The 12,941-nt window shown below is 43.9% G+C and overlaps 1 protein-coding gene across 1 annotated transcript in view; it reads right to left on the reverse strand.

Moving 5' to 3' along the window:
• Window positions 1–339: 339 nt before the first annotated feature.
• The window catches only part of LOC124551210 (zinc finger protein 512B-like), a 47,130-nt gene continuing 34,528 nt past the window's right edge, over window positions 340–12,941 (reverse strand). Inside the window, exons 3-6 of the mRNA XM_047126200.1 lie at window positions 6,733–6,779; window positions 6,615–6,690; window positions 5,736–6,127; window positions 340–430 (exon numbers count right to left, since the gene is read on the reverse strand). Coding sequence (XP_046982156.1) covers window positions 5,745–6,127; window positions 6,615–6,690; window positions 6,733–6,779 — 506 coding nt within the window. The 3' untranslated portion in view covers window positions 340–430; window positions 5,736–5,744. The remainder of the gene's footprint in view (window positions 431–5,735; window positions 6,128–6,614; window positions 6,691–6,732; window positions 6,780–12,941) is intronic.

Raw genomic sequence — 12,941 nt, forward strand, 5'->3', positions numbered from 1 at the left:
TTCTCATTAAAGTGGTAGTGAAGTATTATTTTCTCTCCGCACCATTCCATACGCTGATACCGACATTTCTCACGATGCACATCGGATCGATAGCAGCACGACAAGTGCCGAAACAAAAATACCAGTTGTATCGTAAAGTGAGAAACTGATGGTACGTAACGTTCTTCAAATTGATCTAACAAACTCCAAAGAACATTGCTTTAAAGGGTACCAAAGTACAAAGAAGTGAAATACAAACAGTAGGAAAATGTTTTGGAATTAATTATTATTATAAAAAAATGTCATCAACGAGCAACAATACTGTACACAAACATAACGATTGATAACAAGATGATGGGAGGAGTATTCCCTGAGAGATGGCTGTGCGACGGATGGGGTGCAGAGGCGCAGATGTGGCGAATGTCAGTCAGTCGGACCTCTTTGAAGTGACCTGCGAACAGAAGACAGGCAGTAGCTGGTAAAAGCAGCCCAAAGCCGGTAAACAGATAGTGTACAACAGTGCGCTCGCTGCGTTCCTACAAAAGCCGTTAATTTAGTGACATTTATACTCGTATCAGTGTTCAGCAAATGTGTTGAACTGTGTATTTGTGATCCTGGCACAGTACACAGCAAGAGAACATTGTGCTGGATAATGGCGTGAAAGCTGAAATCTAGATTGTACACAAGAAAAAATACAGTAACACACAGTCAAATGGCGGTGTGTATTCTTTCAGAAAATAGTGTACGAATGTCGTTCAGCACCATCGAAAACATTTTAAGCTTCTACGACTTAACAAGAACAGGAAGTATAACAGCAGAACTTGTAAGTTTAAACGCTACATTTGACTTTGTATGTAACCGTACTGAACATGCGTTATTTCTTACAACGAAACTGCATTTGTCCAGTTGCACATAGATATAATCCGAAAATCAAGAACGAAGTATTTATCACCTGTTGAACATTCTGAGTGCCATTGGGCCATAGAGCAAACACAATGTTCACATGAGAATATTCTACATGGTAATCAAAGTCAAGAACAAACTCAGGAGAAAAATCTGTGGCCCACGTAGATACAATGAATTTTTTAAGTACTTTTAGTGCCTTGTTTTTAACTATAGTTTATACATCATTTCAAATTTACAATTAGGTTCAACTCCCTGGCCAGATAAACTGAGCAGAGAAAGGGTCTCCCACGTTCAGCCCAGTGTGCACTGCCTTGAAATTCCTTGCCAGATGAAAACTGTGTGGCAGACTGGGACTCGAACCTGGAACCTTTCATGGGCATCTGCACTGGAGAAGGTGGTTCCATTGGCCATCGAGGCGAAACAATTGCATGAATGTGATGTGTCCGTTCCTTCAAGCTGTGCATCCATATAATACACTACTGGCTATTAAACTTGCTACACCACGAAGATGACGTGCTACAGACGCGAAATTTAACCGACAGGAAGAAGATACTGTGATATGCCAGTGATTAGCTTTTCAGAGCATTCACACAAGGTTGACGTCGGTGGCGACACCTACATCGTGCTGACATGAGGAAAGTTTCCAACCGATTTCTCATACACAAACAGTAGTTGACCGGCGTTGCCTGGTGAAACTTTGTTGTGATGCCTCGTGTAAGGAGGAGAAATGCGTACCATCACGTTTCCGACTTTGATAAAGGTCGGATTGTAGCCTATCGCGATTGCGGTTCATCGTGTCGCGACATTGCTGCTCGCGTTGGTCGAGATCCAATGACTGTTAGCAGAATATGGAATCGGTGGGTTCAGGAGGGTAATACGGAACGCGGTGCTGGATCCCAACGGCCTCGTATCACTAGCAGTCGAGATGACAGGCATCTTATCCGCATGGCTGTAACGTATCGTGCAGCCACGTCTCGATCCCTGAGTCAATGGATGGGGACGTTTGCAAGACAACAACCATCTACACGAACAGTTCGACGACGTTTGCAGCAGCATGGACTATCAACTCGGAGACCGTGGCTGCGGTTACCCTTGACGCTGCATCACAGACGGGAGCGCCTACGATTGTGTACTGGACGACGAACCTGGGTGCATGAATGGCAAAACGTCATTTTTCGGATGAATCCAGGTTCTAGAATGAGATTTTTACCCTGCAGCGGAGTGTGCGCTGATATGAAACTTCCTAGCAGATTAAAACTGTGTGCCGGACCGAGACTCGAACTCGGGACTCTTGCCTTTGGCGGGCAAGTGCTCTACCAACTGAGCTACTCAAGTACGACTCACGCCGTGTCCTCATAGCTTTACTTTCGGCAGTGCCTCGTGTCCTACCTTCCAAACTTAACAGAAGCTCTCCTGCGAACCTGGACGGGGCGTGAGTCGTGCTTGGGTAGCTCAGTTGGTAGAGCACTTGCCCGCGAAAGGCAAAGGTCCCGAGTTCGAGTCTCGGTCCGGCACGCAGTTTTAATCTGCCAGGAAGTTTCTCTCCAGGTTCTGTTTACAGCATCATGATGGTCCCCTCCGTGTTTGGCGACATCGCGATGAAGGCACATTGGAAGCGTGTATTCGTCATCGCCATACTGGCGTATCATCCGGCGTAATGGTATGGGATCACGTCTCGGTCACCTCTCGTTCCCGTTGACGGCACTTTGAACAGTGGACGTTACATTTCAGATGTGTTACGACCCGTGGCTCTACCCTTCATTCGATCTCTGCGAAAGCCTACATTTCAGCAGGATAATGCACGGCCGCATGTTGCAGGTCCTGTACGGGCCTTTCTGGATACAGAAAATATTCGACTGCTACCCTGGCCAGCACATTCTCCGGCTCTCTCACCAACTGAAAACGGCAGGTCAATGGTGGCCGAGCAACTAGCTCGTCACAATGCGCCATTCACTACTCACTCTGAACTGTGGTATCGTGTTGAAGCTGCATGGGCGGCTGTACCTTCACTCCCCATCCAAGCTCTGTTTGACTCAATGCCCCTGTGTATCAAGGCCGTTATTACGGGCAGAGGTCCTAGGCGCCCAGTCCGGAACTGCGCGACTGCTATGGTGGCAGGTTTGGCTCCTGCCTCGGGCATGGATGTTTGTGATGTGGTTAGGTTTAAGTAGTTCTATGTTCTAGGGGACTGATGACATCAGAACTTAAGTCCCATAGTGCTGAGAGCCATTTATGCCATTACGGCCATAGGTGGTTGATAATGGCTCTGAGCACTATGGGACTTAACTTCTGAGGTCATCAGTGCCCTAGAAGTTAAAACTACTTAAACCTAAGTAACCTACGGACATCACACACATCCATGCCCGAGAAAGGATTCGAACCTGCGACCGTAGCGGAAGCGCTGTTGCAGACTGTAGCTCCTAGAACTGCTCGGCTACCCCGGCCGGTCAGAGGTGGTTGTTCTGGATATTGATTTCTCAGGACCTATGCACCCAAATTGAGTGAAAATGTAATCACATGTCAGTTCTAGTATAATATATTTGTCCAATGAATACCTGTCTGTCGTCTGCATTTCTTCTTGGTGTAGCAATTTCAATGGCCAAGCAGAAGGAGGGAAAAATACCTTTGCATAAAAAAGGGGATAGATCTGATGTCAAGAATTACCGTCCAATCTCCCTTCTAACAGATTTATCCAAAATTTTTGAGAAAGTAATGTATTCAACAGTAGCTTCACATATCTGTAAAAATGAAGTATTAAAAATATGTCAGTTTGGTTTCCAGAAAGGTTTTTCAACGGAAAATGCCGTATATGCTTTCAACAATCAAATTTTGAATGATCTGAATAACCGAACACCACCCATTGGGATATTTTGTGATCTCTCAAAGGCTTTTGATTGTGTAAATCATGAAATTCTGCTAGACAAGCTCAAATATTGTGGCATGAGTGGGACAGTGCACAAATGGTTTAATTTGTACCTAACTGGAAGAATGCAGAAAGTTGAAATAAGCAGTTCTCATAATATGCAAAGATCAGCACATTCCTCAAACTGGGGAACTATCAAGAATGGGGTTCCACAAGGGTCGGTCTTGGGTCTTTTGTTGTTCTTAATATATATTAATGACTTGCCATTCTACATTCATGAAGAGGCAAAGTTAGTTCTCTTCGCTGATGATACAAGTATAGTAATCAGACCTGGCAAACAAGAATTAACTGATGAAATTGTCAATAATGTCTTTCAGAAAATTACTAAGTGGTTCCTTGTAAACGGACTCTCACTGAATTTTGATAAGACACAGTACATACAGTTCCGTACAGTAAATGGTATGACGGCATTAATAAATATAGACCTTAATCAGAAGCATATAGCTAAGGTAGAATATTCAAATTTTTAGGTGTGTGCATTGATGAGAGATTAAATTGGAAGAAACACATTGATGATCTGCTGAAACGTTTGAGTTCAGCTACTTATGGAATAAGGGTCATTGCAAATTTTGGTGATAAGCACCTTACAAGGGAACCTCCCCATCGCACGCCCCTCAGATTTAGTTATACATTGGCACAATGGATAGGCCTTGAAAAACTGAACAGAGATCAATCGAGAAAAAAGGAAGAAATTGTGTGGAGATATGAAAAAAGTAAGAAAAATATACAAAGTGAGTAGTCCATGCGAAGATAAGCAACATCAAGGATAGCGTGGGCTCAGGAGCACCGTGGTCCCGTGGTTAGCGTGAGCAACTGCGGAACGAGAGGTCCTTGGTTGAAGTCTTCCCTTGAGTGAAAAGTTTACTTTCTTTATTTTCGCAAAGTTATGATCTGTCCGTTCGTTCATTGACGTTTCTGTTCACTGTAATAAGTTTGGTGTTTTGCGACCGCACCGCAGAACCGTGCGATTAGTAGACGAAAGGACGTGCCTCTCCAATGGAAACCGAAAACATTTGATCGCAAGGTCATAGGTCAACCGATTCCTCCACAGAAAAAGACGTATGATAGATGCTATACGACACTGGTGACGGCATGTGCGTCACATGACAGGAATATGTTGTCAACCCACCTAGCTTGTACACTTGACGAGTGGGTAAAAAGATTCTTCTACCTTGCCCGAGTTAGGTTTTCATGTGCATGTGATAATCACTCCCAAAAAAGTGATGAAAACATTAGAGTTTGTCTCATAAACTGCAATAAATGAAAGCAACAGTTCCACAGTCGCACAGTTTTCTCTGTGCTCTGTCAAAACATATATTTTTAACGCTTTCAAATTTTTCCGTGTGTAGACCGTCAAATCCTGCATATGTCCAAGCAAATCTCAACATGTCCTGGCATTTTGGAGAGCGAAGTTGATTATGTGTGAGTGCGTGAACTTTGATAATTGTCTGAAAATAAAAAATAAAACTTTTCGCTCGAGGGAAGACTTGAACCAAGGACCTCTCGCTCCGCAGTCGCTCACGCTAACCACGGGACCACGGCGCTCCTAACCTTCCGTACTCCTTGATGTTGACTTTCTCTGCATGGACTACTCAGTCTGTATATTTTGCTTATTTTTTCATAATTCCACACAACATCTTCCTGTTTTCTCGACTGATCTGTGTTCAGTTTTTCAAGACCTATGCACTGTGCGAGCTTATAACTAAATCTGAGGGGGGTGCGATGGGGAGGTTCCCTTGTTAGTAAATTAGCCTACTACGCCTATTTTCACTCATTGCTTGCATATGGTATCATATTTTGGGGTAATTCATCACTGAGGAATACAGTATTTATTGCACAAAAGCGTGTAATCAGAATAATAGCTGCTTCAGTGGCGGTCCCGCCCACAGTCGGGCTCTACACTCAGCTGGGAAAGTGGTGCACGTACCTGGTGTGCTCAGTGCCAGCCGCCGTGCTTGACGTAGTGGTGGATGTGCTTGACGACGGGGATGGTGACGGCGTACGGCCGGGGCACGGGCACCGGCACGTGCTTCTCGATGTGGACGGGGTAGGGCCGCTCCACGGGGACCGGCACGGGGCGCTCCACGGGCACCGCCACCGGCCTCTCCACGGGGATCGCCACGGTCCGCACCACGGGCACTGCGATGGGCTGCGGCACCTCCACGGGCACGGGGTACGGCTGGGGCACGGCCACCGCCACCGGGTGGGGGACGGCCACGGGCACGGGGTGGGGGACCTTCACCTCCACCTGCTTCACCACCGGCACCGCCACCGGCCGCTCCACCTCCACGTGCTCCGAGATGGGGACTGCACCGGCCGCTGGAACACACACGGCACCGGGGCTCAGTGTACACTTCCTTCCGGACCGTCAGTGGGTCAGAACCCCAGATGTTCTGGGCTGGGCTCTGTACCTGCTGCTGAAACGACAACACCACCTAACCTCAATACACCACTCGACATGCTTTGGTACCCCTCCGTGTTCTTCGACAGCTGCACTGCACCTGCCACTAGAACTAACATGTCAGAGCTCATTACACAACTCAACAGACTCCAAGAATCTGAATCATTCTGGCTGATGGCACAAAGAGACGACGTTTGCATTCTGAAGGAATGGGGCACAGCAGGAAAGCCCTACCGAGAAGAAAATATCAGACTTCTGGTTAAACCTTTGTGCCCTGCACACCTTCTCCAAGCTCCTGCAATCCCCTCGCATGACCAGTATACATTGAGGTACCGAGAGCGATCCTAAAATCATATTGGGCCTACTTTTGTCCAGTGTAGAGCCGCAACTTGATTCAGTATGGACTCAACAAGTTGTTGGGAGTGCACGACTGGGGCACGGCCACCGCCACCGGGTGGGGGACGGGCACAGGCACGGGGTGGGGGACCTTCACCTCCACCTGCTTCACCACCGGCACCGCCACCGGCCGCTCCACCTCCACGTGCTCCGAGATGGGGACCGCGCCGGCCGCTGCAACACACACGGCACCGGGGATCAGCGCACACTCGCTTCGGGACCGTCAGCGGGTCAGAACCCCAGACGCTCTGCGCTGGTATATGTACCTGCTGCTGAAACGTCACCACCACCACCTAACCCCATTACGCCACTCGACACGCTTTGGTACCCCACCGTGTTGTAATGGTCGCCTGGTCGTAGATATAGCTAATTGCTATAATCGCACTATTTCACTCCCATTTACGGATCTTGTTAGCACTTGATGTTAGGTTGGCGCCATTAAAATGCATTGTGTTGTGGTAATCGCTGCTGCTTGCTGGATCGCTGCTGTGTCTCGATGCTGATGCTGGCTCTAAATCTGGTTGTCTAGGGTTAAAAACATGAGGTCCCGTGTTTTTTTATGTGCTTTTGATGATAAAGAACGAGCGAAACCAACAAATATGTAAACTTCAAATATTTATTACTCTGGTGGCCATCTTAATTCCACTGTCCACCAAAGACCATGACACAACACAAAGTAGTACTTCCGTTACATGTTCTTTGCAGTGTTTATCCACCTCAAACAATAACACACAAACACACTCTACCAAAGTGACATTCCGACTGCCTCCCGACCGTCCTTGCTGCTTGTATTTATAACATTGTCGAAGAACTACTAAAAAGAGATATAGTTTACAAGTCACATGTACATCTGTTATCATAATTTGTGCAGAAAAGTTATTAATTTACATCGAGTGACATAACATGTTATTAAAATGACAGACAGATTTGTTGACTTGACAGAATAATTCTTTGTTACAAGAAGGCCGTTTTTTAGAAGTTTGTCAATTGACTTCTCTAATTTGCATAAATAAGTAAATAACATGAATTATTAAGAATTACATTGGTTTTCGTCTAAAATAGGATTGATTTCGTGAATACTGAGTGAAAACGCTCCTAGTGAACAAATATGTTTCACTGGGTGATTTTTATTTAAGGAGATCCAAAATACCTAAGTTGGCCACTATTTTTCGTACTTAATATTAATTATTTAAGATGAACTTAGTGTTTTTACATTATGACATTTGCTGTATCAGTGATCAAGTGATATAAACTTTTGTGTGGGTCAGTTATTCAGTATACTTTAATGGGTTGACTGTTTATGGAGACATGTTATTCAATCATTGTTAACATACACAATACCTTTGCTATAATCATAAATACTCGTTAAACTGGTTGAATTTGGAGGGTATCGCATACTTCGGTACAGTAAAGCCTTTAATATGTTCCGTTACAGTGTTCTTCGAGAGCTGCGCTGCACCTGCCACTAGAACTAAACGTCAGAGCTCATTACACAACTCAACACACTCCAAGAATCTGAATCATTCTGGCTGATGGCACAAAGAGAAGAGAAGAGGTTTCCATTCCGAAGGAATGGGGCACAGCAGGAAAGCCCTACCGAGAAGAAAATATCAGACTTCTGGTTAAACCTCTGTGCCCTGCGCACCTTCTGCAAGCTCCTGCAATCCTCTCGCATGGTCAGTATACATTGAGGTACCGAGAGCGATCCTAAAATCGTATTGGGCCTATTTTTGTCCAGTGTAGAGCCGCAACTTGATTCAGCATGGACTCAACAAGTTGTTGGGAGTGCCCTGCACATATACTGGACCGTCCATAACTGCGAAAGTGTGGCAGGTTCTCACAACCCTACCACAAGAAAGGTCAAAAATTAATTGTGATTGTAGTGTTGCTCACGCTGCTAAATATTGCATTTTCGGGCAACAACAAAGTTATATTATGTGGCAGGTGTCATTAGAGCACACAGTTAATAAAGTCATTTCTTGAAATAGTGCATAAACTAGGCACTTTATCTTTTCGTGTTTCCCACCCTGGTCTCGTTGTGAACTCATGGCTCAGTGGTCGAAAATCTAGGTAGTGATGATTCCAAGCTCGGATGCAAAGAGGCCTAGGTGTTATTCTGCCATATTCAAAAGTTTTATAGATGTGTTTCGTAAAGCATTCTTGAACTTTGCAAGTTAGCACATTGGTGATGTAAAAAAGATTAATCAGCACTCCGAATTTAAGTTACACTTCTTTTTTATTACTTTTTTTGAAATATCACGTAAATCGTTCGAAAACATCACTTCACAATCTAAAACATACTCGAAAATATCTTCCTCACTGTTAAAGTTCACATTTCATAAAATGACTACAATTTGCCTCTTTTTAACATGACGGCCAAAGCTTGACTCTCTAATAACGCTTACGCGCCCAAAAATCAGAGTTACAAGTACACCAAAGATCATAGTGACAAAAGAAAGAATACACATAAGAATAATATCATTGCAATATAAACATATCGATGTATCAAAGTACCTCTACATATTCCTGGTATCGACAGGTTGAGGTGAGGTTCCGTAATGGTTACGTAATTCAAGTACCATTACAAGGTGCAGGACTTTGTGCGTGAACATTTTCTCACAAACTACTGGAGACAGAGAGGTAAAAATTTTACTGTATGTGCATTCATATGTTACAACAATACTGAAACAACAGTTTATTGTCAAAGTATTTTCTTACAGAGATATTGTACATTTATTTTTAAGTAAATTTTTTCCATCGCTTTTTACTAGACTATCACCCCTAAGTCTTTTGTAAATCAAGTAATTAAAAAATCGTTGTTTCAGTATGTAATAGGGACCTATGTCACTACGTCATAAAAATTTCAGACTTCTAGGTTGACCAGTACCTGAGATAATGTTCCTAGATGAAGTAAAAAGTAAACTTACGGGAAACGGAGAAAGAAGATTAAAACATTCCTGATCCGTAGCTAATACCCCCTTCACAGTCTTCATAATCATCTTCAAGTCTTCTTTTGGCACCCCTCTGCACCTGTCTTGCTTTTTTCACTAATGTCTTGATTATATTATCAGCATGCCTTAGTCTGTGCTGATCTAAAAAGAACATAGCACGTACCGTACAGGAACCAACACACATACCCAACTTTTGAAGGACCTGGCATTTAGTTATATTTCCAAGATTGAAGGTTGCCACAGCATCATACACACCAAAATGTAGTGTATTAATTCCGACAAACACTGTTTTTGGGAGACGATGCCATATCACACTATTCAAGCACTCGTTGGGGTTCTGCGTTTTTCCGTGAAGACATTTCATCAGAAGACTTCTGTCAGCCAGATCTCTGAAAATGGGCTTTATTTCTGCCATGATGGCTGATGGTAGACTGTGGTGGTGAATGTATTTCTCTCCTGTTGTTAGTCCCCTATTGTATTTACACCAGCTGTTTTCACCTTTGGGGCACAAACCATGTTGTGGATGCTCATCCGTGGATGCGGTGTGGAAATATAAAGCCCATATAGCTCTCCTCATTTCTTCAAGATTGCCCGTATTTTGCCTGATTGCAAGGCCATAGCAGTTCTGAATGAGGTCTATTATGGAATCAGTCAATCTTCCTCTGCCATCCAAGGTTTTCCCATCATCTAGTTTTTTCCCTTTCATAACTGATTTTAACCTTCTCAGCCTGGCACCCATTCTCTTCTGCACATGTCCTATACATTCAAGTTTGCTTATATTTACACTGTTCCCATATGGTTTGCTTTCCAAAACTTCTTTGAATGCTTTAGAGTCACCATCTCCCAGATATTTGACATAGCGAACATTATACCACTGTGAAGAGCGATGAAAAATTTTCTTCACCCCAGCAACCTCCATGCCACCACTACTACCATAATAATTAGCAATACAGTCATCACTGTGTTCATTTTTCAGCCTGCCTGTGCACCTACAGTATTTAGACATTATTGCAACATCAATAACCTTGCCAGTATCAACACTAGTTGCTGTTACAACACCATTGTTGGAGGTGTGGCCCCTTTTCTGCCACGTGCCATCAAACGCCACTGTGAGGTCACGACTGCCGTCATTTTCTTCCACTGCTTCTTCCACAGCAACCTGCATTGACTTCTGTGCTACATCTTCAACTGCAGATCCTAGTACATAATTGTAAGCTTCAAACTTTGAAGGTGCACTTGGAAGATTTAGAACACCACATAGCATATCACCAGCTGCTTTGCCCTTACCAATTGCTCGCAATCCATAAACTAACCTAATATTTACACTATAAAGTTCAGTTTTCTTGTATCCATTATTTACAGTTACTGAAACCGAACTTCGAAACTTACAGCTGTATTTACAAACACTGCATATTAAATTAAACTGGGCAGCCAGGCCAACATGGGATTCTACTTTCAGAGAAACGTTTCCATGACATTTTTTGCAGCACAAACTGTTTTCAAGAGCTTCACACAATATATTCGCATCAATGAGTTCAAAAACTTCATTCCCTCTATCAAGTAAATTATATTTCTCTTCCAAATCTCTTAGTTTTTTATGAGAAGCACTGTTTTCATTTGGTGTAAGTTCGTTCGGCAAATCAGTAATAAGTGGATTCACATTTTCCAACAGTGATGATGATGAACTGCTTTGCTTTGCTAATGAATCATTATTTCTTTTCTTTTGCCAGTTCACACGCTTTTTAAATACTTTTGCTTTAGCTCTAGGCATTTTCACTGCGAAAAATGAAGCACTAAATACGAAATAACTCAACAACAACTACTTTCTTATATCACACTGTTTACAAAACAGTCCCGCCACAAAGTCAAAGAGTAACTTGAGGAAACCAGAGAGAAACATTTTCGGGCAACTAGTGTATAAATAGTCGCTAGAAACCGGGATATTTGAATTCATGTCACTTTAAAGGTACTGCCAAAAAGTTCATGGTCAGCCACGAGAGACGTGTATAACTAAGGCGCAATACCCGATCTCACAAATATATAAAAATAAAATAGTTATAATTGTAGTAGAGCTATGTATGATACGTCATTTTAAAGAGGAAACATGGCAGAATATAATACGCCAATAAAAAAAAATTCGATTTTTTAACCCAAAATCCGATTCCGTATCCCCTTAATGAAATCAAATCTGAATGTTGTCACAGAAATATGTCAACTATTTTACAGAAACACAGTAGAATATTCCTGGTATCGACAGGTTGAGGTGAGGTTCCGTAATGGTTACGTAATTCAAGTACCATTACAAGGTGCAGGACTTTGTGCGTGAACTGACCTCTAGATTACGTCCTGTTAATGTTCGACGGGATTCGTGCTGGGCGATCTCGATGGCCAAATCATTCGCTCGAATTGTTCAGAATGTTCTTCAAACCAACTGCGAACGATTGTGGCCTGGTAAATGGGTGCATTGTCATGTATAAAATTTCGATCGTGCTTGACAACATAAAGTCCGTGAACGGTTGCAAAGGATCTGCGAATAGCTGCACGTGACCATTTACAGTCAGTTATCGTTCAGTCGCACCAGAGGCCCCGGTCCATTCCGTGTAAACACAGACCACACCATTATGGAACCACCGCCGGCTTGCACAGTGCCTTGTTCACAACCACCGGCCGCTGTGGGCGAGCGGTTCTAGGCGCTTCAGCCCGGAACCACGCTGCTGCTGTGGTCGCAGGTTCGAATCCTGCCTCGGGCATGGATGTGTGTGATGTCGTTAGGTTCAAGTAGTTCTAAGTTCTAGGGGACTGATGACTTCATATGTTAAGTCCCATAATGCTTAGAGCCATTTTGTTCACAACTTAGGTCGATAGCTTCGTGGGATCTGCGTCAAGCTCGAACGCTACCATCGGCTCTTACCAACTGAAAACGGGACTTATCTCACTAGGGTACGGTTTTCTAGTCGTCTAGGGCTCAGCTGATAAAGTCACGAGCCCGGGAGAGATCACTGGAGCAGATGTCGTGCTGTTAGTTAAGGCACTCTCGTCTGTCGGCTGTTTCCACACCCCATTAACGCCAATTTCGCCGGACTGTCCTGACCGATACGTTCGCAGTGCGTTCCTCATTCATTTCTGCGGTTATTTTACGCAGTGTTGCTTGTCTGTTAGCACTGACAACTCTACACAAACGCTGCTGTTCTCGGTCGTGAAGTGGAGGCCGACGGCCATTGCGTTGTCCGTTGTCAGAGGTAGTGCCTAAAATTTGGATTGCCGTCCCACTCTCGACAGTGCGGATCTCGGAATACCGGATTTCCGAACGATTTCCAAAATGGAATGTATCAACGGTCTAGCTCCAACTACCATTCCGCATTTAAAGTGTGTTAATTCCCGTCAT

This window comes from Schistocerca americana, chromosome 9 (assembly GCF_021461395.2).
Source record: "Schistocerca americana isolate TAMUIC-IGC-003095 chromosome 9, iqSchAmer2.1, whole genome shotgun sequence".
NCBI classification, from domain to species: domain Eukaryota; kingdom Metazoa; phylum Arthropoda; class Insecta; order Orthoptera; family Acrididae; genus Schistocerca; species Schistocerca americana.